This window comes from Frieseomelitta varia, unplaced genomic scaffold (genome assembly GCF_011392965.1).
Source record: "Frieseomelitta varia isolate USP_RPSP 00005682 unplaced genomic scaffold, Fvar_1.2 scaffold_587, whole genome shotgun sequence".
NCBI classification, from domain to species: domain Eukaryota; kingdom Metazoa; phylum Arthropoda; class Insecta; order Hymenoptera; family Apidae; genus Frieseomelitta; species Frieseomelitta varia.
Genome location: NW_025110353.1, coordinates 710,008 through 729,220, shown reverse-complemented (window position 1 = coordinate 729,220; position 19,213 = coordinate 710,008). Strand labels below are relative to the sequence as shown.

At 39.0% G+C, this 19,213-nt stretch overlaps 2 protein-coding genes across 3 annotated transcripts; one reads left to right on the top strand and one right to left on the bottom strand.

Annotated features, from left to right (window-relative positions):
* The first annotated feature begins 92 nt into the window (after positions 1 to 92).
* On the top strand, positions 93 to 4,767 carry LOC122534335 (COMM domain-containing protein 10). The gene is made up of 4 exons (XM_043664863.1): positions 93 to 361; positions 521 to 884; positions 949 to 1,163; positions 2,878 to 4,767. Exons 1-3 carry the CDS (start codon positions 333 to 335, stop codon positions 1,147 to 1,149), a joined length of 594 nt encoding a protein of 197 aa, XP_043520798.1. The 5' UTR covers positions 93 to 332; the 3' UTR covers positions 1,150 to 1,163; positions 2,878 to 4,767.
* LOC122534331 lies at positions 1,180 to 17,653 on the bottom strand. Of its 2 annotated transcripts, none has more exons than XM_043664858.1 (11): positions 17,141 to 17,653; positions 14,766 to 15,248; positions 7,568 to 7,867; positions 7,087 to 7,311; positions 6,612 to 6,920; positions 6,220 to 6,519; positions 5,794 to 6,099; positions 5,404 to 5,706; positions 1,948 to 2,092; positions 1,716 to 1,870; positions 1,180 to 1,628 (listed from the first exon to the last, which is right to left on the bottom strand). In XM_043664858.1, exons 2-11 carry the CDS (start codon positions 14,833 to 14,835, stop codon positions 1,294 to 1,296), a joined length of 2,448 nt encoding a protein of 815 aa, XP_043520793.1. In that variant the 5' UTR covers positions 14,836 to 15,248; positions 17,141 to 17,653; the 3' UTR covers positions 1,180 to 1,293. The 2 variants fall into 2 exon arrangements, with proteins under 2 accessions (XP_043520793.1, XP_043520794.1); XM_043664859.1 differs by lacking the exon at positions 17,141 to 17,653 and adding an exon at positions 16,845 to 17,126.
* Positions 17,654 to 19,213: the final 1,560 nt, after the last annotated feature.

The following is a 19,213-nucleotide window of genomic DNA, read 5'->3' as shown; positions in this document are numbered from 1 at the left end:
TGTTTTTAAAAGAAAACCGGTCTATGGAGAAATTGTTTTTTTCTTTTTGATTATAATATGTTTTTATGTATATTGTGTAATTTATAAATGTAGAACAAATTTTAATCAATGTTAGAATTGTCAAGTGCAGAGTCAAATATTGATATACTCATCTAAATATATGCATAATTCGTGATATAAAAATGCAACACTCAACTAATTGATATTTTTGAACATTTTAGTGCTACTTAATTAAATTGACGTTAAAGATATGATATTAAATCATGTTGATTGATTTTTTCAATTTTTTTATACTCAAATTAGTTGTATAACCTATAAATGTGTCAAGTAACATGGCTTCGTGGATTACGGTGACACCGCGGTAATATTTAAATTATACATTTTCATTAAATTAATTCATTGCAATTAATATTATTATTTTTTTTAAATGTTTGATCAACAGAATTTGTAATGAATTTTAGATTGGTAGCGCAGTGATTTAATATTTCATTTCCAGCTAATCCTATGTCATTTGTTTCAGACTTGAACGAGGTTTGAAAATAACAAATCAAGTAGATAACAGTAAATTCCGTTTATTAATAAATCGCATTTGTCAGACACTTCAATTGAGTGTTAATACAAGAATATTCAGTGAAGAAGAAGAGGAGAAACTATTGGTGTCCTTGGATGTGAATAAGGATGATTTAGTTTGTCTTTTAGATACGATAATATTAATTTATAAGCAAGCTACGTGCAACATTATAAAACCACAGTTAATGGAAAGTACCTTGAAGGACACTTTTAAGATAAATGATGAGAAAGTCCAAATATTTTTAAATGCATGGATTACATATGGTAAAGGGATAATTGATCATTTTAGACAGATATCTATATTTCCTGTTCAGGTATGAGACAATATGGTGATAAGAAATAATAACATATATTTTATACTAATTTATTCTATTTTAGGTTAAAGACATTGATTGGTGTTTAAATATTCAAGCTGCATCTTCTTCCATTAAAAAAGATGTGCGACCAATGTCGTTATTGCAGTTAAATTTGACAGGAGAAGAAGAATCTAAATTAACAGTGGAGTTTGATAAGAAAGAACTCATAGATCTATATAATAATCTAGAAAAAATACAATCCCAATTAGATGCTTTCAAATAGTGTACACAATTATGGTAACAAAATTTTTCTTATATTATATATTTTTTAATTTGTTATGTTTCTTTTTGTTTTTTATTTATTAGTACATTTGTTTTACAAGTTAATTTTAATTGCATAATACACTTTAAAAAGATCAAGTTTCTTTCATATTCGAAGATTTTCATATACTTTTGATGATCTTCTGTATTTTCCAACACGCTCGTAAAATTGTGGACTTCTATTAGGAAGTACACTATCGACATTTGTTGCATTCTGATTTGGCTCAGAAACTTGTATATCTGCTTTCGATGAATTTTCAGTATACTGTTCATTATTCGCTTGCAAATTTTGTTTCTTCTCTGATGCAGGAATAGTTTCTAAAACTCGTGATGACTTTCTTACAAATAAACGTGTTTTACAAACGACTATAACAACTATAATAATCATTAGAAATAAAATCAAGGTCGTTAGAGCACCTACGATCCATCCTAATTTTTCATCTATAACATTGAGTTAAAAATAAAATTATATTTATAGATAACGTTCATCTTTAATTTAATAACATAAGGAAAACTAGTAATACGCACCGGCAAGACTATTCAACAGAACAAGTGTTGCACTTCCAATTTCTTCATCAGTGTTTGGAACAGTAAATTTGCACACCCAATTTCCCAAATCTGAATGATCAGGTTTGAATTCCAAAGTACATATGCCTGTATGATAATCCATTTGTATGTTGTGCCTAAAAATTAATTGAAAAAAAGGAGGAAAGATGAAAGATGTTCTCAGTTTTGTGAATCTTGTATGTTAAGAGGTTACCTTTTCGTTCTACTCATATTCTGATAAATGTGGATTTTCGGCGCATGAATCCAGTGGCATTGCACTTTCGATAACGCAGTTTCTACTTTGCACGAAAGAGTGACCATTTGATGGGGCACAGCCCACAATGCCACAGTTACTGGCTCTAAAAATCATTAATCTTTTCTGTAATCACTGCTCTGTTTTATTCATTCATTTCTAGTCCAATCACCGAAAGCGTTGATGTCTCTTCTTCCGTAGTGCATATTCCTCTGGGTTCGGAATACATGTCAATGCGTGTACATCGTGTTCGCATCGTGCACAAGCAAATTTCATGTGATAGAGTTTTTTGTTAGGATACAGAATGTGAAAAATGTGTGTATCGGAAATGTCGAGTGTGTAATGTGTTCACATATAACAAGGGACGTGTTGATTACATTAATGGTATATATATCATCGGTGATTTATTATATTTTCAAAAATACCAATCAATTTCAAATTTCAAAAACACCACATTTTAATGATACCTACATTTATGAATGTCCGGTGTACATGTGTTAGTATTAAAGGCAATGGGAATGAGAAAGACCGAAATGACATTTTCGTATTATCATTTATTTAAAGAAATGGTTTACAATGCCGGAGAAACTGATATTCAAGGAATAACGCGCGTGGAAACATACGACGATCCAACGATCACATCCCGGTGCAGATTTTTGTATACTCTTGAACTTAACAGTAACTCAATGGCACACAGAAAGATATTAGTTAGCTTCGAACGAAAGCGTTCTACGTTTGATTATTGCACGCAATTTGTATTGAGCTGGGACTCTTTGAACGACAATGTCGCAATTAGAATTCCCTCTTTAAAGATATGTTAATATCGATATTATTTTTGTGCCTTTAACGATTACAATGATTCAAACGTAATTAATTTTTTTTTTTTTTTAGTGATGGCTGATCGAGCGACGGTAACGATAATGTCACATTATCGGAAACAAAGGTGAACATCTCAAACGGGACGCTTAACAGTAAGAATTGTCTACTTAGAGTTAATTTTAGCATGTAATTTAATATAATGAGTATGTAGAAAGTGCGTATCGTATAATAAAAAAAAAATTTTATTATGTAATCTTCGTAATGTCATCGGTACGTTGACTTCTTGTTTAGCAACACGTTGACCACAGATTAGCCAACTGATTTGTTAACGGTTCCGTGATGAGTCTAATCGTTATTAACTGGGGTCTTCTAAACGACCTATTTCGCTTAACAAATAAATATTCTTAGCCTTAAACATTAGAATTCCTATGAGTAGTCTTTTTAAATAGTTACTAGCTAACGCGTCTCAGATCTAAAGTTACGCGTGAGGACGAACGAAGAGCACGAACGCTTTTTCCCTGGTTACTCTTTTGCAGCAGAGCAATTTGTGGAATTGTTCTGCTGTTCGTCAAAACGTCTTGAATTAATCGGCATCGCTTTGAAAAAACTTTCGAATCCACCGTCTTGTTAAAGAAGTAAAAAAAGAAAGGAGAAAGAAAAGGAGACGGATTATAAGTCGGCGAACTTCGATGGCGATCATTTTTTCAAAGCTCGAGCACTTTCCCTGTCAATAGCGACTTTCGACAATAAATAATACGACGAATGATAATAAATGTGCCAGAGTGCTCGCAAAAAGGCTTACACACACAATACGGTTTCGTGTACCTACTAACGCGGCTACTAACTATGCTAAATGCGAAATCATTTGAGCGTAGACCTGCCGTTGAGCATATAAATAAGAAAGGGTGAATGACATTGAGTGATAGATGTTATTTAACGAGTGAGCTGAGCTTCTTAAGCGTGCCATCGACGAGGATAAAAAAAAGACATTACGCTTGAAATGTAGTTTAGTGAGCACAGAGAGATGCATGATGGCGTGCTTGACAAATAAGATAAAGAATTTAATGATTACGGATGAAATAATTATTATTGATGGAACACAATCTCGCTGGATATTTACCATTTAACGTTCATTTTAATGGTACATGTATGAGAAAACCGGACGGCATAATTAATTGCTCATTAATTGCCAGGTTTCGACTAGCTAGGCATAACGATCTAATAAATCCTCGTGGAGGTTTATCAAGAAATTGCAAGGGAAACAATGGAGCAAGACAACGATAAATTAAGATGATCTAACACTAATCGATGCAAATGCAGTATATACGGTAACAGTACGCTAGGTAACGACTAAGGAATCTTATTGTTGCAAACATAACAATGGATTCCTTAGAAAAAATTGAGGAAAAAATGCTAAATCGGACATGATAAATCTCATTTAAACAAAAATTGCAAACTGAAACGGACATACTTTTTTTTTATACATATGTCTACCTCTTTTATAATATATATGTGACTGATGACTCATTCATGTCGTCACAGAGAGGTTGACATCAGTATGAAACATCATATAGATTCCATCACCAACACGATGCCTTCACCCACAACAGTCTTCGAAGAACTTAGACGCGATCAATTTCTCGTCTATAGTACCACAATTGACGATCGATTATTATTTTTGTTCTTGTTACGAATTATTCCTTTGATCATATCCGCGCGGTCTTCAATTATATTCTAAGACTTTCTGACATGTAGTCCAACAATGCGATCGATTTTTCTCAATGTTTTAAAAGCTAGTTATTATTTTTTCTATGTGTTTCCTCAGTGACGTTCTTCCAAACGATTCTTCATATCGATCACAAATGCTAATGTTTGTTACACGATACATCATGTATATATTGCAGGGGATGAGTCACTTAACATTAAAATATCCGAATGAAGCCGGAGAAATAATATTGAAGTTCTTTTTCTAATGTATATATATTCATTCTTTTCATTTCATATCTACATAAAAAAAAGAAAAAGAGAACATGTAAGAAGACTATCAAGTTATATTTGTTATAGAAATTTTGCCTGCAACTAAGCAAAATGAGATGAATAATATTCAAAGATATTCATCAGCATACTGTCACAGCAGTCGTTAATATCATGGTTTTCGTAAGAGATGAATCGGCGACGATCGATTCTCTCGGTAGGAAAAACGCTATCGTTCTCTGTATAAATAACAAAGAGCCGACCTTCCTCGACGATACATGCAATCTTTATCATTCGTTTTCAGTCTCGAATTACACGTTCGTCGAGGTGATAAATTTCTTTCGACATCATTTCCCGGCAATTTGATTAACTTCTACAACCGTATGGTTCTAGTCAATGGACTCATCCGTAATTTGTTAATATATACATAATATATGCTAGTGCTGCATATTCTTTAAGATCTATGGCCGATCGACGACCACGATTCGAAGTTGCTACGAATATTTATCGCGAGGCGAAAAAATCGATCAGAGATCTGTGGATCTGCCGATCGATTGCTTTCTGTACACTCTCAGCCATGAAAGGAAAGGAATGTCGCGAATCCGTCTCAAGATTCTATGATACCTGGTTCCAGGAGACTCAACTTGGCCGGAGGCGCATCCGTATAGTTCTGTCTGCCGCGCAACTTGACGCCACAAGTCCATAGTCCTTCCTGTTCCGCGAGTGCGTGCGATAACCTGACGCTGCAGTCCCTGGCCTCGCTTCCGGCAGCCGGAAATTGTTTCACTACTACCGTGGTGTTTGAATTCACCGGCGTCAGGGACCATCGACATTGTTCGACGGCTGACGAGGTCACACAGTGAAGGAAAACGCTTCCTCCGGCTGATATTTGGATGTCTTGGGAAAGCTCTGAGAATTTCACTTCGTCTAAAAATTGAACGTAACGATATATTTGGAGTAAGAAGTTTCAGAAGTTTCGAGGATAAAAATGTAAGAGGATAGAAACGAAGATACCTTGTTCGAACACGGTGAGCTTCACGAATGGCGAGGTCAGCATGGTATTGAGAGAGCTGATCGACACTTGACAAGCCCACTGACCCTGTTTTTCGGCATATACTCGCGGCAACTTCAGCGAGCAATCTCTACCAAGGTCGCCGTTGCTTGAGTATTCCTGAACAATAATTTCTGGTTCGTTTCCGTGAAGTGGTTTCCAGGTCCACGTACACTTTTCCACGCGGCTGCTCGTTACGCATTTCAACGTGGCCTCCGTACCAATTGGCACGGAAGTGTCTGCCGGCATTTCAACGAAGCTGACTTTGGCTGAAACACCGATCGAGACAAATCAATTGATTAAACCTACGTTTTGAGAATGCACGAAGAAATCGCTTGTTGAGTTTGGGATAATTTAAGGAATTTCTTTAAGAAATTAGGTATTCGTACCTGTAGGTAAGAGGCTAACAGTCGCGGGTGGCGCTTCGTGAAGAATTCCATCTGGTGACAGTCGAACACCGCACGTCCACAGCCCTTCCTCCTCATACAGGACATTCTTGAACCTCACGGAACAGTCATGATCAGCATCTTTGTTCGGATTGAACTTCTTGACTAACAGAGGTTCTTGACTCGAGTTAGATGCCCTCCAGGACCACTCGCATTGTACCACTTGTTTGTTAACCAGACATCTGAGGAGCACCGATTCACCAGACGCTACTTGAATTCCTCTAGATAATTGTACGAATTCAACTGCGAAACAAAATCAATGTTTTTTTCTAATGTTTCTCACTGATTGTATACGTTGCCACGCTGAGCTAATGAAAAGAATTCGTAACTCTCACCTTCTGAAATGAGAAATCGAGTGGGATTCGACTGCGTGAACGATGAATTCGGATCGATTCTGGCGCCACAGGTCCAGTATCCTTCTTGCTCCGGCAGCACGTTTTTGAATTTGATACTGCAGTCGGTGCTGTCGTTACCGAAAGCTGGAAATCGCTTCACCTCGAGATTCCACGGTTGTGATTGGTTCAACTGCCTCCAGGACCATTGGCATTCGCGAACGGATGATTTCATTTGGCACATTATTTGCGCCGAAGATCCTGCTGGTACCTCGACCACGTTATCGAGCTTCGCAAATACGACCAGGGGATCTGGACATTTACAAATATCAATATTCATCATGCTGTTTCTTACTTATTTCCTACTTAATTACTACTTAATTGTCAGCTAATGGACAAGCTTTGAGTTTCAGGAAATTTAACGTAATTGCACGGATGTCGAATTAGAAGGACAGAAGAGACAATCAACATTCCATACTCTGTTGCTCATTAACGATGCTCAGCTTAGCAGGTTCCGTGCTGGTGAAAGGATCATTCGTGGAAGTTCTCGCGGCACAGCTCCAGTATCCGGTCTGTTCGTGCTTCGTACTCGAGAATCTTACGGAACAGTCGTTGCTATTGTTCCCGAAGGCAGGAAATTGTCGTACCGGCAGTGGATTGGTAGTCGGCGTGGTTGTCGTCTGAATCACCGAGACTGTGGTGGCTATAAATTACGAGAGAACTACGATAAATACGCGGCACGTGAATATCGAATGGAAAACAACGGAGCTGGTATCGAAAGTTTGTCTCACTATCAAGTCTCCGTCGTAATCGAAACAAATGAAAAAAGGGAACATCTTACTCTCGGTTATTTTTATCACAAAATCGAAATCTAGTATCTAGAAACCCGATCAAGGGTAAATTTATTTTATAATACTTGTAGTTATCGTCGAAAAAAAGGGATGATAATGATAACTAACTGGTCGCTGGAGTTTCGCTGATATCCGGAAGTGGCAGGTGGACCGGCGGTAAAGGTTGCCAGGACCATTGACACTCGGCCACAGGATTAGCGGTTCGGCACGCCAGAAGTACGGACGAGCCGAGTTCCGTTTCCGTGTGCTCCGGAACGTCCACGAATATTACTGGGCTCTGTGGCGTCTTTGTTCCTGGCAAGATATCGTCCATCGAATGACCTTGAATTTCGGGATCCATAGAAATCGGGCTGATCGTGGTAGCATTGATCGTTGCAACGTCATCAGATTCTTCTGGCACCGGTATACCTATCAATAAGATCGCCACGATGAAATTCAGAGATTAAATTCAATGAAATTTCGAACTGTACGATAACTTAGCGACGTTTAGCAAGATCGTAGAAAAGGAAAGTCACGTATTAAAATTGCCTCATAGGTTGTCAAACGTGTTTGAGAATTCCAGAAATATCAAATTGTTAACTGTTGCTTCTCACATAAAAATTTTTTTGAGACAGCATTTGGGAATTGAAGAATTCGCAGAATAATTTTGTTAGAATTTAATTGTTTTTCGCAGTAGTTTTTAAAAACTTTGTGCGGAAGTTTTTATTGTCTAATGCTAATGCATGTTCGTTTGATTCTGGTCCAATTTTCGTGGGTTTCGGGAGAGCAAAAAAGTGATCAGTATCCGCGTTTCGATGAAGAATCGCAGCATGATTCGAAGGAACTCGGTTGAACATATATGTGGGACACATCGGGCAGGAAGCTACGACAGTCACGTAGACAATCGCCTTGCGTTGCGCGTCTGTCGCCATGTGCAAATAGAACCAGGGACGGATCGATAATAAAATATTTGCTAAAAGAGGGAACCACGGAGAATTAGCGTTGTAAAAGTCGATTCGATACACTGTGTTTAGAATACCAAATCAACTATTCTACAACAAGTTCTACCATTTCATTGACAATCAAATTGAGTTTTGATAATTCCTCTTTTCTTTTTTATATTCCTGTTACTTTCTTCTCCATTTTCACTTCTCCATTTCACTTTTCAATCTTATCTCTTTAATTATTACGATATCGTCAGAATTTTCTAGTTAATGAGCAACTTCTCGTTAAACAGTTAAACAGACGTAAGAACTTGGTAGAACTATCTCGAAATAGCTCGTATCGTTAATTGTATTGAAAGTCGGCCGTTTTTGTCCGGCGAACGATCACGGTCAAATTTCTCTGAATGAAAGAGCTATCGTGTGCACCGTTCCACACTTTCTACGTGACCATGGTATGTAACACGCGTTCGTGCCGAACTTGGTCCTTGGTAATGTGTCGTTACATTCGCCGTGCGGCGAAACTCGTCCTCAAGACCAGCAAAGAATGGTCGCTGACACTGGAAGGTCGTTTCCCACTTTACCATTGACATACTCGTCGATTCCGCGTTTTACGAGGAATGTACGTGTTGCTTTCACGTATTAGTAACTGACAACATAACTTTACCATATTCACTATGTATAATCTTCAGAATTTGTAGTTGATATTTAGGATAATCGTATTGCTAGCTCGAATGATCTGTGTAATTAACATACTTCTCTGAGTTAAAAAGTGTAGAGTATATGTTTTTAATGGCCATTATTTTTCTGTAATTTATCTTATATTTTTGGAAATACATGTGAAATGTTAGAAAATAATGTATAGAATAACCGAGATTTTATTGAAAAACTTTCTCTCAAGTAACAGTGGCTTTCAGTACAACGTAGTTATTAAGCCATCGCTTCCTCGTTTCTTTCAACTATTTAAGACTAGACTAATTCAAAACTGTGACGTGGCCAATTTCCATCGTCATTTACCTTTGTGGATCGTGAGAATTATTGCACAAGGTGGTATAACACGTGAGCAGGTGTTACCATCTGATTTAATATTAATAAATCCAACGCAGTACGTTTCCAACAATTTCGCCGATTACCTCTTTAAGTTTGTCATTGGAAAGAACAATGAAATTCATTTATTGTAATGCTCGATGAAAAGCATTCATCGAGGATATGATAGAACAATGAATTTCGAAACGAGAGAATAAAAAAGAAAGGAAAAGCAAGATTGGACGCGATCGCGCAGCATCTAAGCCACTCCATACTCATTCAGCCAGTTCCAAGGCTACCGTTTACTTTCTTTGTACTTTCTTACTTTCTTCATCGCGTCCTTGATACTGCGCCACGTAATTTTCGATCGTTGTTCGCCGCAATTCCTCCAGTTTTCCGATTTAATTTCACACACATCTCTTTGCCACGTTGATGTCAAATATCAATTCTTTTTTAATTATTACTCACCAGTTTAACCATGTGACACGATCTTTTTGTGGGTCGATCAAATGATTTATCGGTCAAGTGACCGCGAGTGGTATCCTACCATGAAATGGAATCCCAGCGATTAAAATATCGGCGTTTCAAGAATTCGAGCTGGCTCAGCTACACGTCCCGGATGTATCTTCGCAGGTCTCATCGTGACTAATTCCACAACAATGGAATCCCATCCCAAGATTATCGACCATAAGAGAAGGCCAGTCGTTTCTTGTGACGAGAAACAGCCGCAAGTGAAGAGAGGAACGCAGAAAAACGAAGATTCGATCGTTCTGTAATTAAGAACAAGCCGATGAACGTGCAACAGCGGTCGCTAACCTGCCGTCGATATCTCCGAGAGGATGATCAGAGACACCAGCCGATTTCATTTCTTACGTAGAGGACGTTGCGAAATTCGAAATACGTCCATTGGGCGTTGTCTTTTTGCAAGATTTTCGCATCGAAGATTACTGAAATTCCTTGAACATATCTCGAGCTTCGTTTCGAAAACAAAAATGATTTCGCGACAGTAATCGAACAATGACTCATGGAAATTGAATTTCAGAGGATACTAGTGATATTTATGGATATCGGGAGTGTTATTTCAACAACGTTCTCGAAGAATATGTATTTTAAGAGAATGCATGAAGTTTGACTTGTTGAAATGTTTGGTTAGTATTTTTCGCCAATATGTACCTACTTACGAACTGGAAAATGTATATTTGCACCAGGAGTTTCAAGAAACTATTCTTCGAGGAACGCGTGTAGATAATCGTTCCGGGATAATATCTAAGATGTTACCGGTAAACTTTCAAACGATTTATCAACTTCTGACGGGCATACTTTTTGGAGTAACCTACTTAAGTGTTTCTCGATTGTGAAATTTGTCTGCAATTATTCTCTGCGGAAACGAGCGTCGAATAATTTTGTTTTCACGTGAAAGGAAATCAAAAGCTAACATTGATGTTGTTTTTTCACTAATAAAAAAAAAAATGAAAATGAGGCCACTCGCGATCCTAATTCTCCTCTAAGGAATCTTCTTTTTATAAATTACTAAAATTGAAAGATACAAACGTATCTGCGATTACAGAAATATAATTGACGTAAAACTGAAAGTCAGTGGAGCTGACTCTCTTGCTGTTTCAGACAATTCGCAACGTGTCTTATCTACACATACGATTCAACGCACGAGATGAAATATAATTATACGTCATGGCGATTGGAAAGAATGAAAGCTCCAACTTCTATATTCTTACTTCTACCAGCTTAACGAGCAACAGCGACATCAGTTTAATTTTCACGAAATCTTTTCCATTCTCGATAACTCTGAATCGGGATGACAAGGAAGAAATACCGTTCGAGGAAACGATTGCCACGGTCAGGTTTCCCGGAAAGGTTTCGACCTAGTCTCCAAATCGATTCTTTCGAAGCTTTCAATCAAAGGATCGGCGGAGAAAGCTTTTCGACAGGCGCCAAGATAAAAATTGTAAAGAATCGTGTTTCAAAGAAGAATGATTTTAAAGAAAAAATTTCTACAGGATATTTCTTTTCGTTCGAAGAATTTTCCCGAGCTTCCTTGTGTTTCAGAGCTGTACGTTAATATAATGAGATCTCGATTAACCGCGGTTTAATCGACGCCGAGGCAGACCGGTTAAATCGAGACTCGCGAAGATCAAATTACTTTAATCCACTTTATGTATGCCTCTTTTCAGGCATGTATCGTTTATGTATTAAGCTATATTATATGTAGTAGCTTGTATTAAGTACTTCTGGGAAGTGCAAAGATTCATTGATTCGTATATCAAATCTCCATCTTTTTTTCTTTGCACATAAGGTGATTCGCAAACGAAGATCGGAGAGTTCGAAATCGATGTTGATCAAGAAAACACGATAAATTCTTTTTGATTGAAATTATTCTTAGCCAGACTAAGTAAACTCATAATTTCCGTGTATCTTGAGACGAGGATTCTCGAGAAATATATTATTACAAAATCAGCACGTGTTCGATCGATGGATTCTAAATTGGCGAGAACGATGAACGAAGCGTCTTGGAAATTTATCGAATTGTGCATTTTCGCTTTAGAAGGTAAATGACTGATTCTGAAATTTACACCAACATCACGATTTATTCGTTGTTGATCACATTGTTCGTTATTCAAGAAACCAACGCGTAAAGAGTGTCACGGGATTACAGAAAATGGAGAACGTCAAATAATTTGAAATGGCCGAGCGTTACGTAAAATTCGAGGAAAGAGGCTAAGTTCGATGAGAGCGAAACGAATGTGTCCGTGGATGCATAAAATTCAGCGGCGTGGATTTCAACGCAGGATCGTACGATAGTTCCCATGCAGGTTCCTACCCTTCCCCACGTGTTTGCATTCCAGAGCGATGTTTCACTAAATGCACGCATTGCATCGAGTTTAACCACCCTCCGCAGAAGAACCAGTTCTTTCGGCTCGTGTGAGCACGCCGCTCCCTGGCCATGCTGCGGATGCTTTACGAGAACGCGTTCAGAGAAAAACGATCGAGAAAAGATCCATCACCGAAATTCTGGATGTATCAGATATTTCACGAACAATATTACTATCACAGTAATTGATGATTGTTTTCGCAAAAGTGATCCGCATTATTATTCGTCAGTTCGAAGAGTTTATCTCTTGAAACTGATATTTCTTTTCTTTTCTTCGTTTGTGTTTTGATATCTTCGATATCTTTAATATATTTGACTGTATTTTTTCTCTTTTTTTTTTTACTTGTCCTCTTCTCATCGATGCGTCGATTATTATTAGAAATTGAGTTTCTTACGTGACTTGTTAATTATACGAGTAAAATTCCGACGAGTAAACGGACGGATTCCTCTTTCTCCGGGTGATTCACGGTACATGGTCCAGAGATCGTTTCAAGTTCTTCACGCTCGATCGCTTCGATTCCCAGTAACGAACTGTAGTCGAGATGCAAAATTTCTTTACGGTATCTAGCTAACTGTGTTACTGGAAATTTCAGTCCCACTTACTTCGTTTTTTTTTTTTTTTTTATCTTACATATGTATAACGTTCTTTTATAGTTCTGTTATTATTCTGCCGGAACGTTCTAATGAATAATTTTTTACAGAATGTAAAAATGTTCGCATAAAAATGAACTAACTGCACATACTTGTATATTGATTTTCTTTCTAGCAAATGGCACAATTGACGTGAGTTTGGAACAGCCAACGATGTTCCAAACTGTTCTCAAATTGATTCAAGTTTGCATACTAGAGCAGAGATTATATACTGTCTAGAATAATTAAATCTATCCAAATCAAGAAATCACTATAACGTGCAAGATATTCTACGTAACTAAAACGGAGTTATTACTTCAAAGTAGCAGCTCGTTTGATCCAACTTGAAAATCGTTTCGTCTGGGCATAGTCAGTTACAGTTATATTTCTAATAATATTGAAATCATCTAGAGTGATTTGCAGCTGTTGCAAGAGTGGAGAATTCTAAGCGATGCTCAGCGTCTTGTCCTGATTACGCGAATAAGTGCGTCCGAGATCACAGTGATTTCATGCTGTGTAGTTTCGCGACGTGTAAAAATCGTTCGACGCTTGTTATTCTAATGAAACGTTCGATGAAAGTGAATCGAATCTATTAACACAGATTTTCGCGTGGCTCGAACTAGTCGCACGTGTCGCGTTTTCAATGAAATAGAATCGCGGAGCGCGAGTGTTAAGTCCACTTGAACGTGGAAAGAGAAATAGAAATTCTGAAACACGGCAACGGAGAATCACCTTGAGAAATTTCATTGCCAAGATGCTGCTCAAGAAACGGTTTCCACGCGCTTTCAGGGACACGGTATGTAACTTTGCATGTTTTGTTCGGTTGAGAGAATTAATTAATAGATTGCGTGTCAAAGAGAATGCATTTGGAATGCAAAGAATATTTGGAGATCTTGGTCATTGTTCAGTGTGGTTTTAAATCACTTGAATTCAAAAATCTCCGAATGAGATCGCGTGCAAACGTTGCAGTGTCGATAGAAGATTTTTAATGATTCAAATTTAGTAGGTGCAATTCTAATTGAAGGTGGATTAAATGAATGAATGATATTCGACAGTTGTCGATCAATAATAAAAACATAAAATTACGTGTCACTGACAGCAGGAACCAATGCCCTCGTACTAGTCATTTCGAATGCAATCTCTGTGATGGCACTAAAATACTAAAGGCCCTTGTCGAGGTTAAGGCCTTCGAAGTCGTAAAAAATGATGACTTCTAGCATATTAATTCGTCCATGTCAACTAGTCGACATTATCACTCTATTATTAAAATTCTTAAATTCTTGTTGCCGCACTGGCAAATAAAAATTTATTGGCAGCCATTCGAAAGTTATCCGTGTGTCATTGATTCATTGTAACTCTAACGTTTCTCGATAATTCGTCGACTTTTCTCGACGTGAAAATTGAATTGAATTTAGATCCGCCGGAAAGTCATTCGACGATGAATACACGCGAAACTATTTAATCTTACACAAACATTTGCGTCACGCAGTTTGTTAAAAAAAAAAAAAAAGAAAACTACCATTATGACAAAGTGAATTACTTATATATAGACGAAATAATTGCTGATAAAACGCAATGAGATTTCAGTATGTAAATTTGACAAACTTTAGATTCTTACTGAATTTTCAGCGAAAAGCAGTCTTTGTAGAATGATTAAGTTACAATTATTGAATTGAATTCCACACTTTTAACTAATGTTATCGAACTTATTTCTATCCCATTCTTTTTTTTTTCAAGAAATTTCTATCCCATTTTACAAATGAACCGAAACTGCACATTTTCGTTATAACGTTATAATCTCAATGTTAACAATGAACAAAATATAGAAAAGAAATGTACTCACCATTGCACGTGACGATCAAGCACAGCAAGACCAACTGGATCGTCATTTTGGAGAACGCGGAGGACGTCATCTCCGGCACCGCATTTATCACCGTGAATCCTCGAAGGATGATCGTAGCCCCGTGTTTCGCAGGAGCAATCGAGCGCGTCGTTATACACGTGTACTGTCGTCGAAGCGTATGGTCGCGTGCGATTTGTACCCGCACGACGATGACGCATGTAAAATCCCCTCCGTGTCACCGTTTTACAAGCGTGTAAACGTTCGCTCTTCCGACGTCTTCGACTTGTGCGCTCCTACACTTTTATATCTTTCTCTCGACAAGTTGTTCCTCCAACTTTCTTCTCAACAGAAGGATCTCAAAAATCCTCGTAATATAATTTTTTTCCCTCCTTCTCAACTCTGAATGACCAGATATTCACGATCCAACGATCTTTCCCGCTGGCAATCTTCTCTCTATTCCCTCTTCAATCCTGGATTCTTTGTCTAAATCGAAGAACAAGGGATTCCATTAGCGTTGAAAAAGATCGTGGAACAAAGGATTCCATTTACAGAACGAGAGTGAACAAAGATCGCAGGATTCTATTAACGCTGGAACAGTTAGAGACTCGTTGAGAGGAATGTGCCGTAAGGAAAATCGATAAGGATCTCGTTGATAACCGGAAGGATGGTCGTGTCTGCGCGTGAAAAGTACTTGACCTTTGTGGATCGCGTGGTAGGGAACGGTGCCGAGAACACGGGAGAAACCGGTGTGACGCGAGATGGCTAGGATTTTTGTCCTGGCTACCTGGCTACCGAGGCTGGCTTGCTAATTTATGACGTAGTTCCGTTATTGCAACGTGACGTTGATTCGTACGCAGCAACCTCCAGCTGGCCCCCAGATAACCGTGATTTATTGTTCCTATCGATTCGTGAATGGAAACGAACGTGACGTCGATACGATAATCTTTTACGGGGATCGTAAATCGTCTAGTCGAACAGTTTGATCGTGCAACACGTTTATCGAAGCTTTCTACATCTCGTCAATGAGTCATGCTTTTCGTTCCTTTCAACATTTTTCAGTAAAATACGATAAGGGTATTAAGCATCGTAGTTATAATTCGTTTAAAGTCGTTTTGTGGAATATTTTCTTGCACCTTCTCAGGCATCGAGGAATTATCTTGTGGTTACAGTTGGGAGAGCCATTCCTATAAATAATGCTCGTGAGACATCGATTATTATTATTGGAAATAATAACAGAAAGAACGATTATTGGACTTGCACGGGTAAATATTAATCGAGTCGTATTAAACTCTACAATACGCAATGATTTACGAGGACAGAACAGTTCTGCAAACTCCGACAGATGTATCGCAATTGTATATATTGTATAAAAATCGAGCGTATCCCAAAAATTAGAACGACTGGAATGTTGCTCGCGGCGATCGTTTCATATATCAAGCAACGTTGACTCATATTTTAAACGAGACACGAATAAAAAACAGTGAGCGTCGATCAATGAACGTCTACGATCAATGATCTATGCCGAGCACGAGGTGAAGGAACAAAGTGATCAAACGATTTGATATGACAATTGTATCGCGAGATAAAGGAAAAGAAAATTCGATTGAAAAGAATGCTAATCTCTTCTTTCGAAAATCGAGTAACGACGATTCACGGTCGTCACGAACGAATATTTATAGATTAATGACTGTTGCCGGAGAAAAATCGTGGAAGTTCGAAAGAGATCGCGACCGGGCTTCGTGGCTTGATCGATTACGCTTCCAATATGTCACAGTTACTCGAGCATGAAGTAACACCGCGTCCTCGAATATGTGTCGCGGCAATTACCATATAATGGAGCGCACGGGATCGCGAAATAATCGGCCCCCGCTAAAAATAACGATTTAAGAAAGCGATCGGGCGAGCCTAACGATCGAGCGAGCTGGCAAGCGAGCGTTCTCGTATTTCCTTGAACTTTCCGCGAACGCGAGTAACGGAATCGGTCGGGTGATTTACCGAGTCTACGAAAATATCGAAAGTCCGTCTGGGAAACAAAATAATGGAAACTATAGAGGAAATAGTCTGCGGAACGAAACGTACGTAGCACGATTTCCCACGGGCGCACTCTTGCTCGCTCATAGGAACAACATCCTACGCAAATAGAAAGGCAAAAACTCGACGAATATTGTAAAGTCAGATAGAAGATCGCGTTCGTTTCGTGAATATATCGCTTCCCCTCCGAATTGTTCGAATTTCACATGCACATTCTCCGATCGATTCCGTCGAGGAGATCTTCTTCCGCCACCACGTTTCTCCCTTGCTCTCTCGCGAGGTTCTCCCGCAGTGCACCAGGAATCCTCAGACTCGTACACCAAATTCACATGGGATTTACTCACTGTCACTTGACGGAGGATCTCCCTTCTTTTCGGGAGAGTATCCTCACTATGGTCGAAACACTTGTCGAGTAGACATAGACGTGAACGCACGGATGAAACGTGTGGGGACCGGTCGATCGGTTCGTTCCAGGTCTTCCCAATTCCGATCGTGCCACAATGTGATTGTGTGCGTTCACGAAAGAGAAAAAAAAAAGTACAGAAGGAGAAATGGAATTCGGATCGCTCTTGTCCGGTCTGCTTTGTGGCACCTGTGTGACTCACTATCTCGCGAACAACGATTACAGGTATTATCCTTGGCGCGAGTCGCAACGTGGAAAACGGCCGGTTATGAGGATTGCCGAAGTACCGAAGGAAGCAAACGGAATAATATACAGAGGGAAACGCCGGGAATCCCCTGGAACTATATACGGTCGCGTGCTCGACGGTGAGCGCCGTGAGCCGACTGCAACAACTGCAGACGCTTGGACGGATGATGGTCGCCGGTCGGCGTCGTTGTCGTTGTCGGGTATATCGGTGTCGAGCCTGTCGTATATGCGCCTCCGACTTCGGGACGAGCAAGTGGGGGTCCAATGTTACCAGGGTACGCAACGACGCCAGGAGCCCCTACCAGGGCCGAGACTCGTCATCCGTAACTCCACCTTCCACCTCCCACCTCAAACGTTCAGGGTTCCCTGCCGCGATCAGGTGTATCCGGGGAATTGTTTCGACGCACCCTTTTGCCAACTCTCGCCAAGGGATCGTCGTTGAGGATTGGAATGTTGCAGCATTCGTCGCCGAGCAGGGTTTTGCGCGCTTCTCTTGTTCTCCGGTATGGTTGAGCATCGTTTATGTTACAACTTGTCGGAAGACAGACGGTTTATATAATTGGTGTTTGTACAATGGTAGCTCGTTTATTTTCTCCGCCACCTGTTACTTTTCGATCGCTGTCTGACAGTTTTTCATCATTATCCCATTATAGCGATCCGATTTTTGTCATATAGGGAATCAGGCAACCTGTGAGATCAAGAAAAATCGATTGCTTCTCAATCTGAGATTTTAATAAACTTTCTTGTGTATGCCTCTCTAAAATCAATTGACTGTCCAAGGACATCAAAGAGCAAAGAGTTACTTCTGACGTCAATTAGAGTCACGGAAGTACCTCTGAATAGGTAATTAATTTTGGTTATCTATGTATAAGTCTTTTGCGAGCAAGGAATACGAATATCGCTTGGTACAGCTACGTAATTGTATTAATAGCTTCTAAAGCGGACAGTGATTAGTTCTCTTCGTTGGACTTAGAGAATGGTAATAAATATTGTTCTGTATTGGTCAACTCCATAAATAATCACTGGTTTCCAAAATCTTAGAATTTATCATTATGTACGCTGTGTTCTTGCACTGAATGAATTTAGCGGAAATGAATTAAGAAATTAATGAAAAGCAGAGCTAATTAGCTTAATTAGTTCGTCCTCTGAAGCTCCATTATGCTGTCGCGACTGATTGTTGGTCTAAAAATCGATTTTCTGTAGACAAAACTAAGTTTGCAGACTGTTCCAATGGTTCGTATGGCAATTAACCATCGTATTTCGTAAATACACGAATGAAACGGCAAGCAATTCAGATACCAACGAACGACACTTGTAAATGGCCGCTATAGTATTGGTACGACAAGCTCGAATGGTAGCAAAGTGATACGCGCTGGTACCGGAACCCGCGGAACGAATAGTCCGCATAATTACCCGCGGTTACTCTTGGTCGATATTTCCATCCAAGTTATCGGTGTCATCGGACACGCGGCTTTTATCGCGGTAGTTCGCGAACGTGTACGCGCAATGTTTCGATGCAATGTGTCGATGACAATCGATATGGCATACATTTCACCTCGGCGTGCAATTCGACCATGACCTCAAAACAGTTGTTCCATTCTTTCGATACGATCTGCCACCACCGTGGCTTCGTGTCGTTTCAAAACAGGGAAAAGAAGGTGACTAACCGAGATCCTAATGAGAAGCTAACACTGACCTAGTCGAGGATAAATTTAATGGATATATTGTAGTAGTACATCAATGGTGAATGCCAATTTCATTTGTTCGT